A 14,780-nucleotide genomic window follows, 5' to 3' on the forward strand; every position below is an offset into this window, starting at 1 on the left:
GCGAGAGAATGTAATCTTTTAGTTTTAAGTCGGTTTGAACAATCCGGATAAGCGCAAGTAAGTACCATTTTGATTAGCCGTCGTACCTACAATGACTGTGCACTGTGTAAACAATGAGTGACGTATACGTGCGAGAGATCACTTCCGACGCTTGCGTAAACTACGCCAGAGCGCGTACACATCTCACGCACCGGATGCAGTGCGAGCGCCCAAAGACAGTTGGACATAGTAGTGTATTAGAGGTAAAAAATTATATAAATACTATTCAGTTTCTGGCACAAACCGATCGTTTCGTGTCTTAGGACATCAATGTGTCGTCACGAGCCGCAAGGTTTAATTTGGATTTTACTCTCATAGATTTTGTTACCATTGCCATGCATTATACGACTGATAGACTGCAACGGCTGGAGTTAAAAATCATAATTTGTGTTCTACTGAAGAAACAAAGTCACCTACATCTTGGATGCCCTGGGGGTAAGCAGATAAACATCACATTTTAATTTTTGGGTGAACTATCCCTTTAAGGGTACTTTTTTTTTTTTTTTTTTACAAATAATAATACATTTGTTTCAGTTGTACGTAGTTAATGTTTTTAGTTTTCAACTAAACATAACTTCAAAAGCGAACAGCCAGCATTAAAAACACATTACAAGCAATAAACTTAACTGTATTAGGGTGTGTTAGCCAAACAATGACTGAATTGTCTCTATTTCTCAGCATTATTACTCTGAACAATGAGTTTTGTTTCATTTTCTGTATGAAGTTTGACATGCTGAATATGAAAATCACATTACTTTTTGTGCTCTGGAATGTTCCACTAGAATATCACAGAAACATCTGGAACGTAGGACGTTGCTGTTTTGACTGTCCTTCAAAGAAGATTCTTTTCTAAAACTGTTAGTATAAAGCACACATGCTGTGTAGATGCTTCAGTCAGGTCAAGCTGATGATATAAACTGACTGCTTTGCTTCTTTTGTACCAGTCTCTGAATATTCAGATTACATCAGAATACATCCAGAGTTTCATTGTTCAACAGTAAAAACAATTAAGGGGATTTTAGTATTATAATATAATAAATGATAGCAATATAAATGAGAAGAGTGGCTTTGGTAGTAGTTTTGACCATAGACTGTATAAAACCGGTTTTGACGAAAACCAGCTAGGGCTTTCAGTGTTGCCAACTCATTTTCAGGGGAAGTTGCTAAAGGAAGGTTGATTTGTTGCTAAATGATGTTGTGATGACATTGCGTGATCACGATGCAAAATTATGTCAAATCTCAGCAAAAACATATATATTTTACATATGTTAATTTAGATTTGTATTGGTAACAATGTAAATGCATAATATAATATTAAAATATAAAGAACTATTTTTAAATCCATTGAATTATCGAAAACAATGTAAGTTTTATACTATAAAGCAGTTTATTAGTAGCTAGTTAGTATGCTACGCTCTAAGAAAAGTTACAAATAATGCACAATCTACTGTGTTAATATGAAGGAATTTTCTGGATTGATTCTTCCACAGGTTTTTGTACCTGCATTTTTAATTACGCATTGTATTTTGTGTTATAACGGATAATGTCCTGGAAAATTACTAGCACCTTTTCCATTTTTCTGCATATTTTTCTTACAGTGTACTAACTCATCAACAATCACAGGTACAAGCTACTAACAAAGTGTCTCATAAATGAAAAATAACAGTATTCAGTTATTATTACTATTAAATTAAACAATTGCAAATAGCAGCTAACGTAATTCCTGTAACGTGTGTACTGCTAGGCATCTTTGGTTTCCTCTTTTTGTGTAATTTAAATGGTAAATTGTGCCTTTTTATCGTTTGAGTCACTTATCAAAAGTTGCTAAAAGCTGCCAAATAAATAAAAAAAATAGCTAAATTTGTTGCAAGGTGCTTTTGGAAGAAAAAGTTGCTAAATTAAGCAACAACATTGCTAAGTTGCCAACACTGAGGGCTTTTATTTTGCAATTCACATCGGAAGTGAGGACCTCTTTCGTAGTCACTCACTTCCGCCTTCACGTTGTGCGCAGTTGCCGTTGATAGCGTTCCACTTCGTACGCCGTAAAGCACTTCAACCCAAAGGTTGGGAAAAGGAAAAAAATGTAAGTAGCAACACAGTGCATTCGAATGACAGATGTGTTATGCGAGTTATGTTTTAAGTACAGACTATAATAAACCCGAAGTGCAGAGTTACACGTTTAAAGGTTGCGGGGTAACGTTAGGCCTTGTCGTGCACATTTAGGCCTGTGGCCTCTTTTTTTTTTCCCTTCTTTTTTTCAATTTTTAGTTTTTATCATCCTAATTCCTCCGTGTGTTGTGTGTAAAGCGGGTGTTTGCTTGGGATTTAAGCTTAAGTGATTCCCCTAAATAAAGTGTTCACACAGTTTCGCGGTTAATGTAAGTCGACGGTCCTAAACTGAGATGAATGTTATTATCGTAGCACCAGATTGACGCTCAGCGGACACTTGCGTTATCTAAAGCTGTAAAAGGCGTCGTTTTGATGTGTTTTCTGGGATATTTCACAATTAAGCACTTGTAAGGTTTCTGTCCACTGAATCTGGATAGTAGTGCCATTGCCATGTTTACACATTTGTGTTGAATTCATATTCTGCCTAATGTTTAATATGCCCCATTCCAGTTCTGACATGCACTGTGTTGATATATCCTCTTTACTAATGCATATCATTTCAAACTAACTTAATCAGTCTTCTCCACACAGTCTTTTAAGTAACGCCATAAAACATTCAAATCTTATCAGCTGTATCATCATAGTGTTCTTATCTTTCCACCATCCTTTCTGGTCTTGTCATCAGTTTGCATTGCATTACTGCTCTGAAAGTCTTTAAACATAAGAATGCATGCATGCATACAGACAGACCCTCTCCACTTCTCATGTTCAGAATGCCAAAGTCAGTAGTTCCCGCCCACTTTTTCAGCAGCCATTGTTAAGGAATTGTTTTCCCCCTCTTTCATTTTCCCTCTTGCCGTGAATCAAACAAAACGAGGTGAACAACAGCATTACAGACTTTGATTTGAAGCAGAGCCGGATTTGAGAAGCAGACAAAGGTACAGGGCTTTGTACTTAAAGGCTTTAACCCTTTAACTGTCACCCGTCCCCTCTGTGGGACGCCTACGTTTACTTCACTATATTATAGGGATGTAACGATTCGATTCACGATTTTATTTTATTTTTTACAAAATGAGACTTAAGACAAATTATAAATTAAATGTGCATGTCCTTTTATTATTGCTTGGACAAAATGTTGCACATTTCTTTGTGAAATTGAAATATAACACTATAATAATATAGCACTTGCATATCATTGCTCTTTTGTTGGTTTTGATTGCTTCTATTGTCCTCATTTGTAAGTCGCTTTGGATAAAAGCGTCTGCTAAATGACAAAATTTAAATATAATGTAAATAACAAAACTAAATTGAAATGTTAAAACAAGCCCCAAATCAAATAAATAGGTTACACAAATAAAATAAATCTCTTCATATAAACAAACTTTGTCTGTGCTCTTTCCTTTTAAACTTAGAGGCAACCACTGCATTTTAATCTTGATCAGAACAAAGATGCTGCATACATGCAACATGAGCAGTTTTTAATAATAAATAAAAAAACAGCGGAGCTGAATGAGACGCAGATACATTATCTGCCAGCAGGTGGCGCTTAAACCCTTTCCTTGGTTTCCGCTGTAAACAAAGCAGCGCTGCACTTATGAACTTTAATACGCATTATACAGAGGCAAGATTAATTTAAAAAATACCATCTAAACTTTTCTAAAGACAGTAAGTTCCCCTCAGACATACATTCATATAAACTTCTACCCCTAACTGAATCGTGATTTGTTTAGCATCTCAACCGATTTGAATCGTCACACATTTGAATCGATTTTCAACCGGCTCGCGGTTAATCGTTACATCCCTACTATATTACAATGAAATCCTAATCTAATCATGACAAACTATATATCGTTGGAAAAGGTCTACGACTCCTAAATAGATATTTTACCAATGTTTTTGTAAAAAATGATTTAGGAAAAGTAATAGATTAATTTATGACAAGAGTGCACCTCAAAAAGAAGAAATGTTAATTGCTCTTCTCAGTAATTTAGTCTTTTTACGTTGTGTTTTTAATGATCTTTTTCACCAGTCACATATATTGCCTGCTGTTTTTGATTGTTCGTGTCCATGTGAAACTTTCATTCATTCATACAGTTCATCAAAACTTATGCTTTTTCTGTGTTCAGTTGATTTGACCTTTTATTTTGATATATATATATATATATATTTTTTTTTTTTTTTAAATTAAATGGGTCTATTTTTGGTATTTTGGACGCACAGTAACCACTGTTTTTATACTGATACTGCAAATGTCATCCTGTTTTATAAGACACTTTTCTCATTTCAGCTTTCCAAAAACATAGATGATAACGTTCTGAATAAAATAATAAAAATAAATTGCTTGTCAAGTGAGACACCATTATGTATATATTTTTTCCCCATTTTTGACTTTTTTTTTTATACCGTCTTTTCCATTACAAACACCACAGATTCAAGTCACAGTTAATGTGTAAAATTTCACTTTTCTTTGGATGAAGATTCATATCTTGTTCAGAAAATCCTGTGCTCTCTTTGCACCCCATGTGTTTCACTTGAGCTCAACTATTGGCTGTTATCAAGACCTCTTGATGCCAAATTATTTAAGTGCTAAAGTTGATTAGCTTTATTTCGGTTAAATTTGTTTCCGTTCATGGATTTCTGATTTGTAGTCATGCAGTACAACTTAAAGGCATGATCACTCTCTCTCCCTGGTTCTCTCCTGACCAAGAAAGTGCAGTGCTTTCCCTGTCTTTCCCATCCACATTTAAGGATCTAAATTTGATTCAGACTCTGTTTTATTTCCCTTCAATGCGCTATTGTACTTTCCCAATAAATTGCTCTTCATGATACTTATAAATCTTCATTTTATGGTCTATTTGGTCAATGTACCAAACTGTCCATTTGTACCTCTGTCATTTGTAAATAATTTTGACTTCTGTTACTTGCATTGTATGGATTTGTGGAGCTCACTGTCTTGCTTTCCTATGCCACTGCTAACCATTTCGCGAGCATGCTAGAAATCATTGCTCCATTGTGTTTCTGCAGACCTGTTTCATTCTGGAGGAGCTCTCTTTTCTCGATCCAGGCTTAAATCGACGGATTGTCTTTCTGGGGACTTTTTGATTCGCTTTGTTCCTCTCTTTTTCCACTCGTCCAGAGCGCCGTCATGTCCCAGAAACTGACCGGTGATGATGCTCAGAAAGGCTTTGCTGTTGGCCGTGGGCTTTTGGCAGCCGCCGAGACTTTGAACTTTAGTATGGGCGAGACGCACTCGGACCACTACGGCTCGTCTTCCCAATCTCATAGCGGCATGTCTGGTTTGGGTGGAGGGGAGGGAAAAGACCACGACTCTCAGCTGTCCCGCCGAGCGGGCAGCCACATTAGCAATACCATGAAACTGTTCGCCAGCCTAGGCCTGTCGCCCACCGATCTGGATGCGCTGGCGCAGGTTCCAGAGGAGAACATCAGCGTGGAGACCTTGCCCCATCTTATCATGCAACTAAAGAACCGCAAGATGGAAGCCGGCCGCCGCATGACTGGCGACATGTCGACCCTTTCTTCTGAGTCTTCGTACAGAGGCGGCCGAGACGATTGGGGCGGCTCGCAGGGTGGAAGATTGGACCGTTCTGGAGGGCAGGCTCAAAGCCGCTCGCAAGGCGACTTTGGTTATACTTCCACGCAAGAATCATCCGGTCGTGGATACGACATGTTAGATTACAGCAGCGGTAGCGGCAGAGACCGCCAGTATTCTGATCTTTCCCATGACTCCTACCGCAGCCTTGGCATGTCGACGTCATCGGCATCTGACGACATGTTCATGCAGAGAAGGATGGGCACCCCGTCTCAGGGCAAAGTGCAGGATTTCTTGGGAGTCATGCCCCTCATGTTTCCCCATGTGTGCTCCCTTTGTGATTATGATGTGCACTCTGTCATGGTGAGTAATTCAAGCCGCTTGCCTTCTGCACACACACACTTCTTTCTTCTTGAGTCCTGCTTATTGAAGAAGACCCTCTTTAAACATCATTTGTTGCATTTAAATCAGCACCTCTTAGTTTTGCTTAGTATCAAATTGGAGTAAAAAAATTGGACATGAACTGTTGTTAGCTGTATTACTGACTTCTTGGTCTTTATGCTTGGCTCCAGTTAAGACAGTTAGCATGTAGAACTCTTTTCAGATCCATACCAGTACTCATTTGTTGCTCGTACTTCTAGTCAGAAAGGTTAACTTGTCAAGCTAGCTCTGAGCCACTTTGTCAAGCCTTGAATTGTTTAGATCTCAAAGCCAGTTTAACTGTCATGTACAAGCAATGTTGTTTTATTATATTAAGGTTATTTTTTTCGTCCTTTCCTGTGTTTGTGAAGGAATGGACTCAACACACGAATGGGATTCGTCACTCTGAAAACCGCAGACTCCTTCTGCAAATGTAAGTGAAAACTGTTCATTCACATGTTAAATGCATGGTGTTATTTAGAAACCAACTTAAATTTCACATCCGGTAAGTACAGTTCCACTTTGGGTCTTTTGGATCACACATTATACAGACGTTTATGTAAAACCTTATTTGTTCTTCTGCATAATCATTTTAATTTAAGTGACAGTACTCTTCTGACATGAAGGCGAGTTAATGAATAACAGAATTTTCACTTTTGGGTGAACAAAACCTTTCAGTTAAACCTCTGGTGTTGTTAGGTCGGTTTTGACTGAAAAATTTTACGTATTGTTTTTTTCTTCATCTGAATGGTATGAAATTATGTAAAGGTTTTGGTACTTGCTTATGTGAAAACATGCACACACACACACACACAAAAAATCATGGACCTGATTCAAAAAGGTCAAATGGTTCTGAAAATAATGGTCACTTGTATTGTTCACAGTCAAAATGGGTGCATTGGAAACGAATGGGAAGCGAATTTCATCTAGTGCAAGCATTTGGTACTGCGTCCAAATAAAATCTTACTGAAAGTTTTCGATATCCTCGATATTCGATATCCTCGAAATTGAAACATAACTTTAGATTTATGCCTTTGATTTTCATGCAGTTTTAGAGTAGGGTTGTAACGATATACCTGTATGGCGGTTTATCACGGTTTGAACGTGCACTATCATACCGTTAACATTTGCATATCTACGGTTTTAAAATAAATGAATTTTAAAAAATCTCATCTGCACACATGCAACTTATTTCCACTTGGCTGCTTCACTCTGCATTCACTTGGCTGCTAACACGCACATTCAGTGGAGAAGATGACAGAGACAGAGATTATGTCTAATCTACATCCCCACCAAACAAAAAGTTAATATCTGCAGTATGAGAATACTTCAGATATTAAAAAAAAATGAACGCAGGGTTGTCCTTGAGGACGGATCCAATTTGCAAAAAATGTGGCTGCAAAAGCAGGCAATACATCCAACATCTTCGCTCATATTCGCAGACACCATCGCTCCGTGCAGATGAAGGTGTGTCGCATTTATAACAAGTTATAAGTTAAGGCCATATGATTTCCGTGAAGCAGAGGGAAGTCGTGAACATGGAATTTACAGTATAATGAGGATTTCACATAAACGCTTCACAGTCAAAATGGGTGCATTGGAAACGAATGGGAAGCGAATTTCATCTAGTGCAAGCATTTGGTACTGCGTCCAAATAAAATCTTACTGAAAGTATTTTTTTTTTTTTTTGAGATATCCTCAAATTTGAAACATAACTTTAGATTTATGCCTTTGATTTTCATGCAGTTTTAGAGTAGGGTTGTAACGATATACCTGTATGGCGGTTTATCACAGTTTGAACGTGCACTATCATACCGTAAACATTTGCATATCTACGGTTTTAAAAAACAAAAATTTATGAAAAAAAATCTCACCTGCACACATGCAACTTATTTCCACTTGGCTGCTTCACTCTGCATTCACTTGGCTGCTAACACGCACATTCAGCGGAGAACATGACAGAGACAGAGATTATGTCTAATCTACATCCCCACCAAACAAAAAGTTAATATCTGCAGTATAAGAATACTTCAGATATTTAAAAAAATGAACGCAGGGTTGTCCTTGAGGACGGATCCAATTTGCAAAAAATGTGGTTGCAAAAGCAGGCAATACATCCAACATATTCGCAGACACCATCGCTCCGTGCAGATGAAGGTGTGTCGCATTTATAACAAGTTATAAGTTAAGGCCATATGATTTCCGTGAAGCAGAGGGAAGTCGTGAACATGGAATTTACAGTATAATGAGGATTTCACATAAACGCGCAGATGGATGGATAAGTCAAAAGTAGTTATGATATGTGTCTGTGAATATTAAAGCGCAAAGAGACTGCTATATAAATAATCTGCTTATTTCTGTAAGTCTCTGAGTGGCGCCGTTTTATCTACTGCATACTGAGGTATGCATACATAAATGGTGTTTTCAGCCTCTAAGATACATAAACATGAACATCAGCAGAGCTGCTCTGAGAGAAAACGTACATAACATCTCCTAGTTTTATTTGAGGAAAACCATTGTCAAATACACTCTGAAACTCAAAGGTCCTCTACATCCCTTCAAAATAAAGTTTGATTTAATTTGAAATTATGACAGAAACATATCAGTATTGTACAGTGTACTTCAAAGTTATAATAACAACAATAATAATATTCTTTATAATAAAATAATTGATTTAATCATTGTTTTGAAGGAATATCATGTTTGTCCATGTTTTAACTTTGCCAAAAATAAAAGTTGTAAATTTTCATTTGTTAACATTTTAAAACATGAATTAAAATGTTAAAGTCTGATATAGATATACATAAGGTGTACAGCTTTATTTTTTTTATTGTTTTTACATTTATTTATTTTTTCAGAAGGGAGACTTCAATACTTTCATTAAAATGGTTTCAAGTTTGTTGTAACAAAGGATTTATTATAACCGTGATATTTTCTGAGACGATTATCATACCATGAAATTCTATACAGTTACAACCCTATTTTAGAGTAAAACATGTTTTGAAAATGTTTCATTTAAAATTTTAAAAGTGTTTTTGTGCATTTTTCATAATCAAATAAAATCTTTTTTTTTTTTTTTACATCAGCAATACTCTTCCAAGTGTACTCTTTAAAAAAAGACCAAACTTAAGCTCCAAAGCATTCAAGAGTTATGACAGTTTAAGATAGAAATTTTATTTTCAAGTCTATTCTTCAATGATGAACTGTCTTTAACTGAAAAATTAGTGTTTACTATTGTCATTTTGCATTATTGACACTATTTTCCTAATTAATGCTGTTCAGTTGCTTTGTCACAATCTGTATTGTTAAAAGCGCTATATAAATAAAGGTGACTTGACTTGACTATTCTCAAAAAGCGATCAATAGGTAATACATTCAAGATTCTTTATTGTCACTATACAAGCGTAGTGAAATTTGAGCAATCCTAACAGTGCAGTCACATGTAACTTAAACATCTGTAATACAAAAAAAAAGTATGTTATTACTATTCAATACATAAACCAATACAAACAAGGCGATAGTGCAAAGTTAAGCCTTATCTGCAATACAGTCAGCGATAAACGGTATGCTTGTTTAACAATACAATACAAAGACAGTACAAACAAGGCGATAGTGCAAATTTAAGCCTTATTAAATGGATCATAACATTGGAATAAAAAAGGATAATTTTTGACTGCCATGCAAACAACACCAGAGGGTAAAAATAAATTATGAAGAAATTCAGTTTGTCATCATGAATCAATCAAAGTAGACCCCTCCAAATTCATAATTAAAGATAGTGGCTCTATCTTTTATGAACATTTTAGCTATTTAAATGCAGTCTTGAGACTACTCGTAATATAAAGAGCTAAGAAAGCAAATATAAAGAACCTGATTACTTTTTTGTTGTTGTCGTTTTGAGTGTAGCCTCCGAGTTGATTATCGTATATAAGAGAGCCTGTAGTTCTAGTGCATTAATAAGTTGCCATGTAGGACTTCTAGACATGGTTGCTAACTTTTGCTCTTGCAGTGTTTGAAACTGAGTTTGTCGTTCAAGTGTTAAACATGTAGAGCTCAGCAATTCAAAAGGACCTGAAATCTGTTTCCTGTTGTTTTATAGGTACCCAGACTGGGACCCTCAATTGCCCTCTAGTCGCAAGTATGTTACTAATTGTTTTTCAAATACTTCTTTCATAAGTGTGATGCACCCTGCTTTTTATGAATAAAATAGTTGCTTTAGAGCATTAAAAATAAATTCTTCTCAGGTCGACGTCCCTTTCCCTGGACACGAAGAGTCGTTCAGATGGCTTGTTGGGGGCGGCTCCAATTGGTGCCAGTCTACAAAGAACAGGGATGAGCTCCAACTGGGGTAATAAATCTGCGAGAGGATGCAGTCTGGTCTAAAACAATTCCTTTCAACAGCAGACATACTTTCCGCTATCTTTTTGCTGAATCGGCAATCCACTTTCATTCTGTGACCTTGAGAGCAGTCTGTAATGTAAATGTCTTCCTGTGGGTTTCACTCATTAACAAAAACAGTACAGTGAACTTGAAGATAACACAAACTTTTCTTGTGATGCATTGGCTAATTTGGGTCGTTTAAATCAGTCTCAAATTGTAAATAACTTTTTTTCAGGATCTGATTCCAGTATGGGAATGACAAGTAAAATGACGTCGTATTCAACAGTACCACCCAAGGTAATAATGTATTGAAAGTTTCTTTTTTTTTTGTTCTTTCTTTTAAGATGTTAAAGGTGCTGTATGGAATTTAACTGTGCTAAAGCATACATATACCATAATATGTTAACAGATATTTAGGAAACATGTTAAGTTCACATAATTGTTTCTCTGAAAAACAATGCTACAGTCAGTTATTCTATTTTAAAAATGTGTTCTGTGTCGGAATGCCTGTTTTTGTTTTGGTCTGTGTGACTCTGCCCACTGCCAGTTTAATCGGTAGTATTTCAACACTCCGGGTTGCCAGTTGGCAGAAAACACAGCGTATTGCAGCCATGGCAGCTTTCAAACAAACTGGGACAGAGATCACAGATTCTAGTCAGCCTAAAAAGCCTCTGCATCCAACTAAAAATCTCTATGACCAGTGGAATATTATATGTGGATAAATCAACTCATCAAGTTACAGTATAAGGCTTGTTGCCTTTCACTGTCAGTTACGCTCATTCCTGTAGCGCGTCCTCAATCTGGCAAACGGCTTGAGTGTCGAGTATGAGGAGTAGGGCTGTCAAAATGGCTGAAAAACTAAATTCGAATTTTGTACTTAAATCTTATCAAAATTCGAATTATATTTGAATTTAAAATGCATAATTTCAGTTAGGGTGAAGAAAAGCTTTTGGCTTCTCTCCTGAGGCCACAAGAGGGCGCATCGACCAATGCACATTTATTCAAAGCATATAAGATAACATGACTATCTGTGAAAAAAGTGCATAATGTTTATAAACCAATTAGAATTAAGTTGCTTGAACAGCTATAAACAAAACAGCATTGTGTATGTATTCATAGTTTAATGCAAAGGGCTGAAAGCCAATCACACAGATTACATTTTTCATTTAAAAACACGAGTTGCAGTGGGATAGGGGAAAAAAACCAGCCATAAAGTCTCGAGATATGTTTTTTCAAAGTTAAACTTGCATAAATTTTACATGGCTTTCTAAACATGCAGCTCTTTTGTGCGAGACGCAACTGCAACTGTGATAGATATCCCTCTAGAAAATGTGCGAAATATGTGTTCTGTGTGAACGGCTTGGTTTCAGTTTTGACGTAAACAAGATCTTCTCCGCATCGATGTTCTCTTTTTTCATAATATTTGTAATAACGCAGCAGCGCCGCATCTTGTGGCTTCAACTGGATAGGCTAACAAAAACATTATAATGCAACGGCAAATCGTTATTGCATCTCGTGCACCACTGATAAGGCTGCCTCGTTAACGCACCTAAAATTCGAATGCAACGTTTTTGCATTCGAATGTGGATTTTTATTTTAAATTCGACGAATATTGGAAATTCCAATAATTTTTTAAGAGCCCTGCTGAGGAGCAAGGTGCAGAAGAAATGACTCTTTAGTATTTTGAATTTTAACTGCCGTACCCATTTCAACAACTAGATGTCAATATTACATATTGCACCTTTAAAATTCTGTAGCATTGAAATGCATCTGCAATTAACATACTGGTATATTATATATAATCGGGACATTATTTTTTAGATCTTTTGATTAAGTGGATGGTTATCTTAGTGCTTGTACACTTATAAATGTTTTTGGTTTAGATAAGAAGTAGGGTGGTCGTAGCAAAATACGAAAGGAAGCCGATGTCTCCTAACAGCCTGTTTGCCTTGGCAAAACCCTTTGGCACCATCTGTGAACATCTGATACTGAAGAACAAGGTAGTACCTGTACATATTTGAATGGTCATTGAAGATCATAAGTCATGACAATGACATTTTACCTCAATTTGGAGTGTGAATGCCCATAGTTGGTATCTGTTCTGAGTAAGTAATGCCATAAAGTTTATTACGTTCATTATTTATTGTATTTTTCAAAGGCTTTCCTGGAGATGCAGACTCATGAGGAGGCTTTGGCCATGGCTAATTATTACCAGCGTAAACCTGCCATTTTGCTTGGGAAAGAGATACACATTTATTTGTCAAAGGAACTGATGGCTATTGAGGTAAGAATGTTTCTTTTAAAGGGGTCTTATGATGCAATTTCAATTTTTCCTTTCTCTTCGGAGTGTTACAAGCTGTTCGTGCATAGATGAGATCCCTAAAGTTGCAAAGACTAAAGTCTCAAACCCAAAGAGATATTCTTTATAAAAGTTAAGACTTGTCCACGCCCTCCTAAAACGCCTCGTTCAAACACCCCCCCCACATATCTATGTCACTGTGTGGGAAGATCACACAGTGACAGTCCAGCCCAGGGTCGTCACATGTGGTTACCGCAAACCCGCCAGCTGCTCCTTCGTCGAATCCGCCGGCCGCGCCGTTCTCAAGCCCGCCGTGTGTGATGCTATGTGTTTTGTTGTGAATGCGAAACTACTTTGTTTGGCCTTCTAAAAGAGGACACAACTAGAAATCAGTGGTTAAAGGGTTAGTTCACCCAAAAATGAAAATTAGGCTGCGTTTTACTCACCCCCCCAGGGCATCCTAGGTGTATATGACTTTCTTCTACGAATCCAGTCGGAGTTATATTAAAAATGGTCCTGGCTATTCCAAGCTCTATCATTGCAGTCAGCGGGTGTTGCAGTGCTTCAGTCCAAAAGAAGTGAAATAAAAAGCGCCCATCCTTTAAAAAAAAAAAAGTGTCTCACATGGCTCCGGGGGATGAAAAAAAAAGGCCTCCTGTAGTGAATCGATGCGTTTTTGTAAGAAGAATAACCATATTTAAAACGTAATAATCAATTTAATGTAGCTTGCGCTCACTGTTGACGTATGAAGTCGGCTTTGCGCATGCGTTTCACAAAGGCGGGGCATAGAGGAGCAACAATAATGTACATTATGTGGACAATAATGTGTTTTTTGAACCTTAAATCGCATAAACACATTGTATTAAATACACAACATAATGTTCTTTTTAGCAACATCATATGACCCCTTTAAGAGTAGAAGTTGTACAAATCAACCAGTCAACTCAATTAAGCTTATTTGCTTTATCAATAAAGAAAAGTGGAAGGCCGGACAGAGAAACTATGCCCATGAAGAGAGGAGTCAGCCAGGTGGTGTTTTTCTCCAATTTACCACGAGGTGGTGAGAAGAAAATGGAGCTCCTCACAATAGCTCGTAGATTTGGCACGGTTGAGAAGCATCTCTTTCTAAATGATGAGGTAAGTTACATATGCAGCATGCATCTTTAAAATATGTCCTGTTTCATGGGTCTCTAGGGCTGGGTAAAACTACCCAGAAAACATTACTATTTTTTTACGGCCCTAGCAGTAATTTGTTTTTATAACAAAGGAACCATAATTTTAAAACAAAGAATCAGCAAAAACGGCATTCAAATTGTTGAACATTAATATTATGCAATATTAGGCAGATGCTTTTATCCAAAATGACTTTCATTGCATTCAAAGGTACATGCATAATGAAATCCATGACCTTGGAGTTGCTAGCATTATGCTCTACTGTTTGAGCTACAGAAATCATGTAAAATACATTGAACATTAAGTTGAAAATAATCCAGGCATGTTTTGTTCATTCATTCATTTTGTGAACAAAAATATTTAATAATAATTACTTATGTGCAACTTATGTGCTAGTGTAACTGTACTAATATATAGTAATAAATGGCAGTAATAAATGTACATAGTTTTACTAAAACATTTTGGGAACACATTTGATTTTAAGAACCAATTCTCACCATTAACTAGCATATTACTAGCATATTGGCTATTTATTAGTACTTCAAAGCACATATTAATGCCTTATTCTGTATGACCATATTTTAGATCCTTTAATCATACTAAACTTAACAACTAGCTTACTAACTATTAATAAGCTACAAATTAGGAGTTTATTGAAGCTGAAGTAGTAGTGAATAGTTAGTTAACAGTGAAAATTGGCCCTTAAAATAAAGTGTGACCAATATTTTCATTGCATCTGTCACACAGGGACTTTTGTGAACTTATTTTGAGTGATAACAAATCAAAATTTTGAACTGATTTTTTTTTTTT

At 36.5% G+C, this 14,780-nt stretch overlaps 1 protein-coding gene across 1 annotated transcript in view; it reads left to right on the forward strand.

Moving 5' to 3' along the window:
- The first annotated feature begins 2,013 nt into the window (after positions 1-2,013).
- LOC107598326 (matrin-3-like) overlaps positions 2,014-14,780 on the forward strand; it is a 28,628-nt gene continuing 15,861 nt past the window's right edge. The window contains exons 1-9 of the mRNA XM_016289623.1: positions 2,014-2,122; positions 5,173-6,061; positions 6,490-6,551; positions 10,218-10,256; positions 10,363-10,466; positions 10,734-10,795; positions 12,382-12,498; positions 12,657-12,782; positions 13,773-13,934. Of these exons, the coding sequence (XP_016145109.1) occupies positions 5,294-6,061; positions 6,490-6,551; positions 10,218-10,256; positions 10,363-10,466; positions 10,734-10,795; positions 12,382-12,498; positions 12,657-12,782; positions 13,773-13,934 (1,440 nt within the window). The 5' untranslated portion in view covers positions 2,014-2,122; positions 5,173-5,293. The remainder of the gene's footprint in view (positions 2,123-5,172; positions 6,062-6,489; positions 6,552-10,217; positions 10,257-10,362; positions 10,467-10,733; positions 10,796-12,381; positions 12,499-12,656; positions 12,783-13,772; positions 13,935-14,780) is intronic.

This window comes from Sinocyclocheilus grahami, unplaced genomic scaffold (assembly GCF_001515645.1).
Source record: "Sinocyclocheilus grahami isolate Dianchi unplaced genomic scaffold, SAMN03320097.WGS_v1.1 scaffold250.1, whole genome shotgun sequence".
NCBI lineage: Eukaryota > Metazoa > Chordata > Actinopteri > Cypriniformes > Cyprinidae > Sinocyclocheilus > Sinocyclocheilus grahami.